Here is a 13878-nt window from a genome sequence, read left to right on the forward strand (position 1 = left end):
GGTAAGCCCGAGGAACATCTCATCCAGGGTCTAGTTTAATGTGATGGATTAAGGGAGCTGCTGCATAGGTATGGGTAATCCGTAAGCTACCCTTCCCTTTCTGGATGACAGGGTGTGCCTGTGTTGGTTCTCAGTTTGCAAGCTCTTGCAGGATGGAGTTTGGATGGAGGTCCAGCTAGACCGTGGCTGATTCCATAGCACCAAATAAGTACCTAGCGGATACCCTCAGGTTGCGCATTAAATGCTTAATGGGCCTGATCGCCTCCCTGGGAGCACCTCACTGCTAAGTATGACAAGAGCAAGTAGTTAGAACCCTGGGACTGTGGAATCCTTACGTGATCTCAGGGCTCTTTTGGCTTGTAGAGGTCACAGGCTCTACATTGTAGAACACAGAGCGTGTTCTTTTTAAGTGTCCTGTAGATAATACATGTTTTATGGGACAGTAGCTTAGATTCTGTGTCAGTATCCGGTACAAAACCTTAATATAAATAAGAAAACCCTGTGTGGTGAGCACACACAGACCATCCATTGCTGTTTTCAGCTGTAGTCATACTTAATTGGCACTAATCTTCAGATCTTTTTCAAATATAAAACGTTTCAGGGCAGGCATTATTAGCACTTTGAGAAAGACCATTCCCTGGGTGGGAGAGGAAGACAATAAACCTAGAGGGATACTGGAGAATATAAAGATGAAAAAGGCTGGTGTAGAGTGTCCCCAGCACCTGGGTCACAGGCGAGGCGTTTGGAAGAATAAATGTGCATTAAAAGAAATACCAAATCCGTTTGGAACACATGTATATTTATTTCCAGTGTATATAAGATAAATGAGAAACACAACTGCACCCAGATTTATGAAATTCAAAGTAGAACTTTTAAAGGACTAATTTTCATTTTGGTTATTTCAAAAGTAGAGTCCACTTTACATGCCCATGGGTGACAAAGTGTTCACGCTGTTGGGACTTCAGCAAAAAACGATAAACCATTTGCATGTTGGAGGGCTGAAACACCACCTTTCTACTTGGCCCCTCACAATGGGATGTTGTGTAAACACAGACTTCCCTTACAAAGAAACAATACACTTTGTAGTTTATATGAGAAGCATTCTTTAAGCCTTCTTTCCAGTTCGGCTGTGCAAACATGTGCGTGTGTATACTCGCACGTGAATGCTAGGCAGATAGAAATACTCTGTGGCAGAAAGAAAAATAGATAAAGGCACACGTATTTAATTAGCCCTGCTTGATGGAGACTCTTCAAAAAAATCTCCCCGGGAGCAGAGCATTTATTTTGAGCATTTCGAATACCGAGGGCTTCTAGAAAAACCACGCTGGCTGATTGAGGCCCTATTGAAGTTGGGAATGGACTTGACGGGACTTTTTTTTTCTTCCCCGTGGAGTGCGGATACTGGTGATGCTAGCAGTCTCGCTAGTGCTTCCCCACGAGGTCTGCCGGTGTGGCTTCTAGAAACACAGCCTCCGGCGGTGGGACTGGTTTTACGGTGTGCAAGCCGCAGTGTGAGCTCAGTCTTTGTGACAGCTTCCAGCGTGGTAGCCCCACAGCAGTAGCAGCGGCTGACTGCCTGTTCGGGGTCCCCACGTTTCCCTGGGTCCTGTCTGGGGAAGCACAGATTCGGTCCCGGGGGCTGCGAGCGGGCGTGCGCGGGGCTGCGAGCGGGCGTGCGCGGCGCCCCGAGCGCCGCGGCGGCCCCTGTCCTCCGCGGAGCCCCTTTATCCACGGCCGCCGCCTCGCGGCTCCGGGCGACCGCCCTGGGCCCAGCCAATCAGACGCGAGCGTTCCCAGCAGGCGCCGGCCAATCGGCGGCCTGCGTTTGCTGGAAACGCGAAACCCTTAGGGGAAAAGCAATAACAAAAGCCTTTCACTGCAGACAAATGTTAAGTGTCTGTGCAGACTTTTCCTGTTTTTAATTTTATTACTGCAAGAATGGAGGGTTTGTTGTTTCTTTCATGTTTCCTTTCAAGCAATTTTAATTATACATTTGTGCTACATCAGGGACTCGGGAACGCAGTGATTCAGCCCTATTGCGTCTAAAGCTAAAATGCAGTCACCTTGTGGCAATACAGATATGTTCCCGCACTGTAAATATAGCTGACATGCTAAAGAATTTTAAGCAGCTGCAAAGGTCTTTGACACCACACACAGTGCCCCAGAGAGCACATGATGAGAAAACCAGCTCCGTCTTCCCCTTCGCCTCCCCGCCCACCCCCTCCCTTTTCCTGGAGGGATGTGCTCATAAAGAATCCTTTCCTCCAATTGTTCTTCTTGTGCAAATTTTGACCAAATGCCTAATTACCATTGATTCTCATCTCAATATGAATTTTTATACTCAGTGGTTTTAAAAAAAATTTCCCCAGGGAATTAGAATGGAATCAACCATGATTTGAGGAAATGCTTGCTTTGCTACATTCCCGTCCCCCTCCCACCTCCTCCCACCACCCCACCATCGCTGCAGTGAGTAAATTCAGTTGTCACCTAATAGCAACAGAGAGCATGTGGGAAACCATTTTTAAATCTCTTTCGGAGACTTTTGAAAGAAATCCCTCCTTCCCCACTACCTGAGTTCCAACCATTCAAATATTTTTACCTGCTGTGAAAACGTTCCCAAGGAAATTAGTCTTAACCTTGTGAGGTGTCCCTTACGGTAAAGGGGTGCAATACGGGTTTTCTAGACAATTCAAAATGGCAGTGAGTGAGTGAGCAAACCAGCTAGAAGTAGGCTTTGAGTACTGTCCCTTGGCGTTTCCAAGATAGAATGGATTGTAGGTATAGCAGAGAAAACAAAGGCTCACTTAAATGTTTCATTTATTTACCCTAATATTTTAGGTATGTCTCAAAATCGAGGTCCTTTTATTGTACGTTTTTAAGGAGTGATTAAAAAATATATATGGCGCTTGTCCCCTAGAGAAATAAAGAGGATGTTCTATTTTGTTTTCCTGTGACATTTGGTATACTAAGTGCACTTAAGTTTAGTAATTCACAGATGCAGTGCTAAATTAAATTGTCTGTCTGCAAAGCAGTTGGGAAAAGCAGAATGGCTTGCAGGAAACAAGTGTGTTGGTTTTGAGATTTTTCTTCTAATCCTCTGTGGCAAATGCTTACTAAAGTTGATTCTAAAGATAACCCCAAGAGCAAACCTATTGTGCACATTTATTTTCTTAAGAGGGCTATTTTAGGAGTCCTTAATATGAAACAAGACCAAACAGTGAAACAGATACCATACCGTGGCTGATGCTTGTCTCACAAAGCCAGAGAGGGGAGGATTAGAATGAAAGAGAAGTCATAGCTGATTGTCTGCTCTCTGGACTCTAAGCCCCCCGCTCTCCCCTTCTCCGCCTATTTTTGTGCACTCGCATAATGTTTTTCTAAATAAAAATCACCATGATTTTATATTGTTGAATTGGAAACAAAGCCGATGCCTTTCAGTCACCTTCTGGTTAAAGCGCTGGTAACTGGCGCTTAGTTTTTGTTGGCTGCTTGCCAAGCGAAAGCAATTATGTGTAATAATAGAAAAATTAAGAGGTGAGTGTTGCTGTTTTACGGCAGGACATGGCAAAAACCATTTCCTTCTGTCAGCAGTATCTTGATTACACTCTCACACACGGTATTACCCTTTGTACCGCATGCGCACAGGCATGATTACACACACACACACACACACACACACACACACACACAATTTCCTGTGGGTTTTCACTTGAGGTCACTGAAACCAGAAAGAGGAAGAATGTAAACCACAGCTTTTGAAAGCAAATGAGAATAGAACTTTGCTGGTAAAATAATTGCCATCACCGTCATCATCATCATCTGGAAATAGAGGAATCAGTGCTAACCGTGGTTCTCTTCATTATCCATTCCTGCAGGTGTTCTAGTGGTCAATGTCACGTGGAGGAACAAGACTTACGTAGGGACCCTGCTGGACTGCACCAAGCACGACTGGGCCCCTCCCAGGTATGCACAGGGCCTTTTATTTCAAGAGCTCTGTTTTCTCTCCACCTTCCTCTTCCCTTCTCCTTCCCCCTGTCCTCTCTTTGCAAAGAAACCTGAGAGATAGATTAATAATGCATAAAAGTCTGCCTGTAATTGAAACCAGGCAAAAGAGGAACGATCAGTTCAGGCTTGCACACAGTGAAATGCAGATGCCGGATTTCTTCTCAGTCACAGAGAGCCCTCCTCCCTGCCCCTTCTCCCTCTCTCCTTTGTTTCCTTCTCTTCTTAAAATGGGACTTTGAACTGGATTCGAAGCTAGCTATCCCAGCCATTTTTCTTTGGTGTTCTGAAGAATATACACCCTCCCTAGCCGGTTCTTCTGCAGGGAACGCCGCTGTCAGCGGAAGGACAGGGTGTGTTTCCTTTTCTGGGCCCAGCCTTCAAGCTGCGGGGCTGTTGGCCGCTCTTGCCTGCATTGTGTGCCTCCTGTTTTCACCTGGCTCTTTTGGGAGTGCTCATTTTGACGTCTGTTGCTTGCTTTCCTAGGTTCTGTGAGTCCCCGACCAGCGACCTGGAGATGAGAGGGGGCCGGGGCCGAGGGAAGAGAGCCAGGTCTGCCGCGGCGGCTCCGGGCTCAGAGGCCAGCTTCGCGGAGTCCAGAGGGCTGCACAACAAGAACAGAGGGGGGGCCAATGGGAAGGGGAGGCGGGGCAGCCTCAACGCCAGTGGGCGAAGGACACCCCCAAATTGCGCCGCCGAGGACATCAAAGCCAGCCCCTCCTCCACCAACAAAAGGAAAAACAAGCCCCCGATGGAGCTGGACCTGAATTCCAGCTCCGAGGACAATAAGCCCGGGAAGCGTGTCCGCACAAATTCCAGAAGCACTCCGACCACTCCTCAAGGGAAACCAGAGACTACTTTTTTGGACCAAGGCTGCTCCTCTCCAGTGTTAATCGACTGCCCCCACCCCAACTGCAACAAAAAGTACAAGCACATCAACGGGCTGAGGTACCACCAAGCTCACGCACACTTAGACCCAGAGAACAAGCTGGAGTTCGAGCCCGACAGCGAGGACAAGATCTCAGACTGCGAGGAGGCGTTGAGTCATGTGGCGCTCGAGTGCAGCGAGCCCAGCACAAGTCTCTCGGCCTACGAGCAGGTGAAGCCGCCCGCGTCTCCTGGCTCTGGGCACCCCCCTGGCACTCCCAAGGGGAAGAGAGAGCTGATGAGCAATGGTCCGGGTTCTGTCATTGGCTCTAAAGCAGGCAAGAACTCTGGCAAAAAGAAGGGCCTTCACAGTGAGCTGAACAACCTCCCGGTGATCTCCAACATGACGGCCGCCCTGGACAGTTGCCCGGCGGCAGACGGCAGCTTGGCCGCCGAGATGCCCAAACTCGAAGCGGAAGGCTTGATCGACAAGAAGAGTGCGGGCGACAAAGAAAAGGGCAAGAAAGCCAACAACTGCAAAATGGACAAAAATCTCTCTAAACTTAAAACTGCCCGGCCCATCGCCCCCGCCCCCGCGCCTGCTCCCGCACCCCCGCAACTCATCGCCATCCCGACTGCAGCCTTTACGAGCACCACAACGGGGACCATCCCCGGACTGCCCTCCCTCACCACAACTGTCGTGCAGGCCACACCAAAGAGCCCTCCGTTGAAGCCCATTCAGCCAAAGCCCACGATTATGGGGGAGCCCATCACCGTGAACCCAGCTCTCGTGTCCCTCAAAGACAAGAAGAAGAAGGAGAAGCGGAAGCTTAAGGACAAAGAAGGGAAGGAGTCGGGGAGCCCCAAGCTGGATGCCAAGCTGGGCAAACTCGAAGATGCCAAGGGGGCAGGGAAAGATTTATCTGGGCATTTTTTAAAGGACCACCTCAGCAAGAGTGAAGGGCTGGCTAACGGACTGTCGGAATCTCAGGAGAGCCGAATGGCCAGCATCAAAGCCGAGGCGGATAAGGTTTACACTTTCACGGACAACGCCCCCAGCCCGTCCATAGGCAGTGCCTCGAGGATGGAATGCAGCACTTTGGTGAACGGCCAGGCACCCATGGCCCCACTGCACGTGCTCACCCAGAACGGTGCCGAGACGTCTGCGGCCAAGACCAGCAGCCCAGCCTATTCGGACATTTCCGACGCGGCGGACGACGGTGGTTCCGACAGCCGGTCAGAGGGCATGCGGTCCAAGGCCAGTTCCCCATCAGACATCATTTCTAGTAAGGAGGGTGTTGTCAAAGGGCATCCTTCGGCTACAGCACAATCATCTCAGATGAAAGAGTCCCATTCTCCCTACTACCACGGCTACGATCCTTACTATTCTCCAAGTTACATGCACCCCGGGCAGGTGGGAGCCCCTGCTGCTGGGAACGGCGGGAGCACGCAGGCCCTGAAGATCAAGAAGGAGTCCGAGGAGGACGCAGAAAAGAAAGACAAGGCGGAGCAGCTCGACGCCAAGAAGGTGGACCATACCTCGGCATCCTTACAGCCTCAGCACCAGTCGGTGATCACACAGAGACACCCGGCCCTGGCGCAGTCGCTTTACTACGGCCAGTATGCCTATGGGCTCTATATGGACCAGAAGTCCCTGATGGCCACCAGCCCTGCCTATAGACAGCAGTACGAGAAGTACTATGAGGACCAGAGGCTGGCAGAGCAGAAAATGGCCCAGGCTGGCAGAGGAGACTGCGACAGGAAAAACGAGCTCCCCTTGAAAGAGCTGGGCAAGGAGGACAGTAAACAGAAAAACCTGCCGTCTGCCACAATCTCAAAAGCTCCCTCTACCCCGGAGCCTAACAAAACCCATTCTAAACTAGGGCCACCAGTGCCTAATAAAACTGAGGAGACAGGTAAATCACAGCTTCTCCCCAGTCACCAGCAGCAGCTTCAGGCCGACAGCTTCAAAGCTAAGCAGATGGAAAACCACCAGCTTATTAAAGAGGCTGTAGAAATGAAGTCTGTCATGGACTCTATGAAGCAGACAGGTGTAGACCCAACCTCGAGATTTAAACAAGTAAGACTGTGGAGCGTGGCCCCCACAGGGAGAGAGCGAGTCTGAGACGTGGACGTGTCTGGGCTTGATCTGGTTAGACGTCTTCACAGGAAATAAGCCAAGGGCTCATTAGGGTTGATCCCTCTCCTCCTGAAACATATTCGAAAAGGTTCCCCCAGGAGTTATTGCGTACCTCGCAAGCGTTGTGTTACTCACGATGGCCTTGTCGTGTTGGGTAGTGAAGGGAACTTCGGACCTGGGCTTTGCAGACTGGTGTTCCCTGCCGTTCACTCACTGGGAATCTGACGAGGTCCCCCAGTTTCTTACTGAGTCCAGAGTGAGGGAATTCTACCACGTGGCCGCTGAGACCCTGAGTCTGGGCTCTATAATGTTTGTTCTGTTGTATTTCCAAAGTCCTCCTGGCACCTTCGATACACATTTCCCACTCGTCTCTCATAAAACTTGGGGTCCAGGTGCCTTTCACATGATGTCTGAGATGCCTAGGTGTTAAGAGCCCTGGAGCGGGGCTCAGTGCCCTTGGCCTGTGAGGTGAAGGGGTGGGGGGTGTCGGGGTGCATGGGGCCTCCTGCAGTCCACCCGTCACCCTCTGTCAGCCAGCCTGAGGTTCCACGGGCAGGCACCTAAAAACCAGCCACCATGAAATCACGCACCTGCTGACACTTTCTGTGATGGCGCATGCATCCTCACTCACGGTGGCCCCCTGAGAGTTAACTCTGGGGTTTCCCAGTGTCCCGACGCCCTCTCCACTCCCACGCTTTTATCCCTGGGGAATCTCAGAGCAAGGGGATCCCGTCTCCATGCTCACTACTGCCTACAAGTTGAGACTTAGCCCCAGGGCTGAATGTTCTCTCGGGACCTAAATACCCCGTGGGTTTTTGTCATGAATGGGATGGGAGTCACAGAGCCTTTTGGGGTCTTCAGTTCCCCCACTTCTGGAGGCCTGAACCGGGCCCTGGCTTCACAGGGCTGCATTAGAGCCATGCAGTTTGGAGGGGGGTTAGAGGTGCCTTTGTTTTCTAATAGAAAAGCTATAATGTGTGCTATTAATTTGAAACTTTGTTTTGATTAACATGTCTGCACAGGGGATGTGAGCCCTTATATTAAGCCTCAGCTGCTGTAGGTGAAGAAAATATGTTAGGAAACCAAGAGTTTCCCCCGCTAACTGATGTTAATTGATACGATGATGATTTAAATTTACTTTGAACTAGCTGGAGTTGGGAATTTTAAAATTCTTCTTGCGTACGTGAGATAGTAAAGGGAAAATGAGTTTTCAAGTAACTTGTGTCTGAGCATGCTGTTTTAATGTCGAAGGATCCCACAAAGGGCCCGGCTCCGGATTCCCGCAGACCTCAGTTTGCGGCCCAGCTCCACCCTGGGCAGCAGTGCGACCCCCATGTTCCTGGAGCTTTAAAAGCTTTGGTTTTGTCTGGTGTAAAAGAGGTGGATCATGCTGCCTATGTTAGACGCCATGATTTTGTGAGGGGGGGGGTAAGGCTCTTGCACAGTGCAAGGGCAGGAGTACATGTGAATTTGGGATTAGGAGTAAGAGATTTAATAATGCTGTCTTGGTGATTCATGGGTTTGGCTTCAAATTGAAATTTTAAAACAAAATTCTTTCCTTTTTCTTTCGTTTCCTTTTTCTTTTCTTTCTTTTTTTCTTTCTTTTCTTTAAAAATTAGGACCCAGACTCAAGGACATGGCATCACTACGTCTACCAGCCCAAATACCCGGATCAGCCAAAGTCAGAAGAGCTTGATAGGGAGAAGAAATTAAAAGAGGATAGTCCCAGGAAGACCCCCACTAAGGAGGGGGGGGTGCCCAGCCTTCCCGTATCACTAACGAGCATTAAAGAGGAGCCCAAAGAGGCCAAGCGTCCTGATTCTCAGTCCCTGGAGGAGAGCAAGCTGAAAAATGAGGATGGAAAGACGCCTGTGCACTGGAAGGACTCTCGGGGAGCGAGAGTGGCGGTGTCCTCGCCCATGAGTCAGCATCAGTCCTACATACAGTACTTGCATGCTTATCCTTACCCACAGATGTATGACCCCAGCCACCCTGCATACCGGGCTGTCTCTCCCGTCCTAATGCACAGTTACCCTGGTACGTGTCGCGGGTTCTCGCTATATTGGAGGGAACAGGCTGCGTGCAAATATTAGCTATGTAAGAAACTTAGGAGAAATGAGACGCTTCACCAGTAACCCTTTATTTTGCTTGTTTTTAGGCTGCTTCAAGTCCTCAAGGTTAAACTTACTTAATGTGAGGGTTTTTTTTGGGGGGGGGGGTTGTTTTGTTTTGTTCTGCTTTGTTCAGATAAAACGTCAAGCGTCCTCAGCTCTCGTTTGCGTAGACCCTGACGGTCTGCTCTAGCCGGTAGACTGACGCATACTTTATTGCCTATGAAAATATTCTAAGCACTTACTGTCATAATCATTACAGTTACTGTTCCTTTCACTTAAGCGGACACAGAAATGTATGAAACGACTATAAGCTCAATTCTGTTTATAACCTCCGTTCATCAGGATGAATTAACTGGGAGAAGAAAATCGGAGAGCCTGCGTACGGTGTAACGATGATGTAGCCCACTCTTAATGTCATCCCCTATTTTAAGATCTCCGACTCTTGTCCCAAATTCGTGGAACCCGGATGACTCTTGGTTTTGTTTTTTAAAAGATGGAGCCCATAACTTGCTGTGGTATTTGTCGTGCACCTGCAGGGGCCTACCTCTCTCCGGGATTTCATTATCCTGTGTATGGGAAGATGTCGGGGAGAGAAGAGGCAGAGAAAGTCAGCGGCAGCCCTAGCATCAACACGAAAACGACGACGGAGTCGAAAGCGCTGGACTTGTTGCAACAGCACGCCAGCCAGTACCGCAGCAAGTCTCCCGCCGTAAGCCTTAGCCTTTTGTTGTTGCTTCAAAGTGCCGTGGTTTGGGGGGGAGAGAAGGGGACAAGCCAGGAAACGGTCTTGAAATATAAATGGCTTTCGAGCCCAGCTGTGATTTCAAGATGCTGTTTTATCCTCACACATCAAGCATGGAATGTTCACACGTGAGATGCTTTCACACACACAATAGTGGTCCGAGCACGCGCGTGTGGTGCCAGTGAGCTCCTCTGTTGCAGAATGCACCGCCCCGACTGCCAGGAGCGTGCTGGGGACGGGCACGCTGAAATTCGTGGGAACCACCTTTGGGTGCGAAGTATTTTTGATGCCCCATCGGATGTTGGCGGCGGCATCTGCTCTGTTATGCCCTTGATCCCTCCTTGTGTCCCCGTAGCTTCCTGAAGCCACGGGAACAGGTGCCTTTGTGAAAGATGGCTCCACCCTTGCTCCCCCCTCCCCACCCCACCCCCCAAGGAAAAAGACAGACAAAGGACGTGGTTGTTCTTGCTTAGAAAAGAGAAGTTTAGAATAGCATGTAGGATCTGTGGTGTGGATGCGTCCACCAGAGACTCTGTGAGAAAAGATGATTTATGGGTCTCTTTCTGCGGCTACTCCTAGGGCAGAGAATTTTTCAAGGGAGGACAAAGAACCTTTAGGTGAGTTAAGTTGTGGTGGGTAGAAATGTATAGGAAAGACAGTCCTTAACTGAACTGTGATTTGGGAGAACCAGGAGCTTCTCTAGGCACCTTCAAAAACGGGAAGATTCTGGAATGCTTCCAGAGGCATAGGGCAACGATTTCCTGTACTCGACATTGACGAACAATGCTGAGATGCGTATTTTCAATGGCTTAAAACAGAGACAGGAATAGTTGAAGTTACGAAATAGATTCTCCCAATGTAAACAAAATACAAGGATGATTGGAAAACTTGACTTAAATCTCTGCGACTACTTTTTTTGCCCCTCGATCAAAGTATGAAAGTTGTTTCTGGGGGAAAAAATTGGGTAGATTATAATCTTGCGATTATGACTGGGTATAAAGAAAAGTTCTCTTATTTCCCCCATTTGAGAAAAACCTTGATGCCACTTGGTTTCTTTTAGGTGGGAGCATTTCTTTAGTGTTGGCTTAATTCCAGCCGAAACTCAGGCATGCCTTTTGATGTTGTCTTCCGTGAATAAGGCGTGTGAAGGATCTCCGCATTTGCTTTTTAATCATTGACAAATACTGCTCAAGGGACAGAGGTGGTTTGCTGCTCCTAGCAGTTGTTTTTCAGAGTTTTAAGAAGGGCCCATCTCTCTTTTCTTTTGCAGCCCGTGGAGAAGGCGACAGCAGAGCGGGAGCGGGAGGCAGAAAGGGAGAGGGACCGCCACTCCCCCTTTGGCCAGCGACACCTGCACACGCACCACCACACCCACGTTGGCATGGGGTACCCACTCATCCCTGGTCAATATGACCCTTTCCAAGGTCAGCAGTTCCCGTCGTTATCGAGTGGCTCATTGTGCTGGGAAAACTGTTTGCCCAAAGTACCTTTCATGTCTTAAAATAAATATATTGAGCTTTGAGTTCACGTTAACTCTGGGGAGTAAATCAGTTCTTAATTCTTATTTCTTAGTATTTCCTAGTGACACAACGGAGGCGATTGCCCACATCTTTTGTGTTCTGTCGAGATGTGAGATGGCTCCCACTTAATAATTGTCACTGGTTGATGTTATCGGCAGCTTACTGTTATCTCGCAGACCGGGGTGGCGGCCAGTGTCTTGGGCACCGAATATAACAATCAGAAGATCAGATAGCTCCTGAGGGAAATTGCGGAGGAAGAAAGGAGGGGTGGGGAGAGGCCTTGGTGAAATCGCCGTGATCTCTGCAGGCCTTTCCAGTTGCTCTCCCCCCCAGCCCCCGGAAGTCATGGGAGCGACACGATCCAGTTTAACACTTTTAATCGCCTCTAAATCAGGCACTCTTTGCGGCCGTTCATGGCTGTGACTTTGAAGAAGAAGAAACATTTTGAAAAAGCCATAGAATCGACGTGAGAGAGCCTTCGATTTGTGGTGTTACTAGCCGAGCTGGTGCCATTGGTCCCAGCTCAGTCACCTCGTGGCGGCAGGGGGTGGGGGGGTACCGGCCCCATCGCTGCCAACAGATCCACCTGCCGGGTTCTTGCTGTGTGAGTCAGCTCAGACTGCCAGGTGAAATGTCACAGACTCTCTGGCTTTCAACAGCAGACGTTTTTCCCATAGTTCTGGAGGCTGGGAGTCTGAGATCAGGGTACCAGCATGGCTGCTTGGTGGTGAGCGCTCTGTTCCTGGCTTGAAGGAAGCTGCCATCTTGTTGTGTACTTCTGTGTGTGTGTGTGTGTGTGTGTGTATACTTTGTGTGTGTGTGTGTGTGTGAGAGAGAGAGAGAGAGAATGCGCACACGCTACCTTCTGATATCTCTTCTTTAAGGTCACTGATCTTGTTGGATTAGGGCACCATCCTTATGACCTCATTTAGCTTTAATTATTTAGGTCCTCTCTTCAGATAGTTAGTTACATTGGGGGGTAGGGCACCCACATAGGAATTGGGGGGGGACACATTCAGTTCATAGTACTTGCCACATGGCCCCTTCTTCTGCTGTGTGAATACAGGGTAGCCTGTAGAAAGGTGCATCCCAAAGTGGGCAGTGCTCTGCACACGTGAAGGGTCATTTTTATTTATTCATCTTGTGCTGCTCGCCGTCAGCTAGTGGTGTTAAGAAGAAACAGGACACAGGAGAGTCCTCTTCCCCAAGTTTACACTTGTTTATTCTCACTTTTCCGGGGTGGTTTTCTGTAGAAGGAAAAATCACTTCCTATTAGGCAACTTCATGCCATCTGGAGCCCTTCCGTTCTCTGGACTGCCTGCCATCTTTCTCTTGCAGGGTAGAAGTTAAGACCATTTCTAAGTTCGATTCGTTGATTTCGTGTGAATTCCTTACGGGGTGCATTGTGTTCCTTCGCTGGGGACATGTTAAAGTGACCAAAGTTATTACGAAAGTCTTGGGTTCTGAGCAAATAGCGTGTTGCTTCCATCATTCACTGTGACTTGATTCCGGTTGTGACCCAGTACCTACTATTTTTCCCGAGCTTCTGTTCAGGAATGCGCGCAAACCATTGAGCACCATGCAGCATCCGAGAGAGGGACAGCTCCGTATTCTCTTTGAATAGCTATTAAGACAACTGCAGAGTTTTGGGTAAATGGGTAGATGTGGGTTAGACCACGCCGTTTGTGCTCCGTCCTTGCTGCATGAAACATGCCGTGTGTGTGTTTAGGAAAGGACAGATCGCTGTCGCCCTTTACTCCGGGGCCCCGTACCTGCTCTTATCTTTCCAAATGTCACCAAAACCCTACATTTTTTCCCCATTAGGCTTGACCTCCGCCGCCCTTGTTGCCTCGCAGCAGGTGGCTGCCCAGGCATCGGCATCAGGAATGTTCCCTGCACAAAGAAGGTAAATATCCTGTACATTTCGAATCTGTTTCCTACATAGAGACAGCCTGACGGGTGGGAGGGAGTTAAGTATAGGCTTTTTAGACCAAAAACTTGGCTCCCCCGGGGGTTTTATATTATTGTAATGAGTGCCCTTTTTTTGTCCCTGTTGCTTCCCATGCGGCTTACTTTCCCAGACCCTCATTTCTTGAGCTGCAACATCGGTTAGCAATGCACCAATCCGTGTTTTCTTAAACAGTGGAAAGTCTCGCAAGTTGTCCTCACAGCCTTGTTAAAATAATTCGCCATGACTCCCTTTGTTTTATCCTGTGCAAAAAATAACGTCGCAAAGGGAGATACTTATTTTCACAATGCTAAAGGTCATGTTTGTTCTTTGAAACTTTTAATTACCCCTCCCGTTGTTTGAGAAAGGAAAATAATTTCTCCTTCCACGGTGTGTATCGTTACCCTCGGGTTCATGCCCTTTCTGTAGAATTGAACTCCATGAACGGAATAGAATTCAGATAAGCCTGTCAGTCTTGGGGGTTTCATACTTTCAGTGTCACATGTGGCAAGAACTCTGTGCTAAATTCTTATTTTCTTTTGCAG

The 13878-nt window shown here is 49.0% G+C and overlaps 1 protein-coding gene across 5 annotated transcripts in view; it reads left to right on the forward strand.

Annotated features, from left to right (window-relative positions):
* The window catches only part of ZNF608 (zinc finger protein 608), a 135571-nt gene that overhangs the window by 92910 nt on the left and 28783 nt on the right, over positions 1 to 13878 (forward strand). For 4 of the 5 annotated variants that reach the window (XM_045794830.2, XM_045794833.2, XM_045794829.2 and 1 more), the window contains 6 exons: positions 3876 to 3963; positions 4489 to 6949; positions 8629 to 9046; positions 9660 to 9832; positions 11136 to 11289; positions 13210 to 13291. In XM_045794830.2, the coding sequence (XP_045650786.2) occupies positions 3876 to 3963; positions 4489 to 6949; positions 8629 to 9046; positions 9660 to 9832; positions 11136 to 11289; positions 13210 to 13291 (3376 nt within the window). Of the gene's footprint in view, positions 1 to 3875; positions 3964 to 4488; positions 6950 to 8628; positions 9047 to 9659; positions 9833 to 11135; positions 11290 to 13209; positions 13296 to 13878 lie in introns of those variants that run through there. The other variant, XM_087862346.1, reaches the window with a different exon arrangement.

The sequence above is a fragment of the Ursus americanus genome, chromosome 5, assembly GCF_024610735.1.
Source record: "Ursus americanus isolate L20-20 chromosome 5, mUrsAme1.1.p, whole genome shotgun sequence".
Classification (NCBI taxonomy): domain Eukaryota; kingdom Metazoa; phylum Chordata; class Mammalia; order Carnivora; family Ursidae; genus Ursus; species Ursus americanus.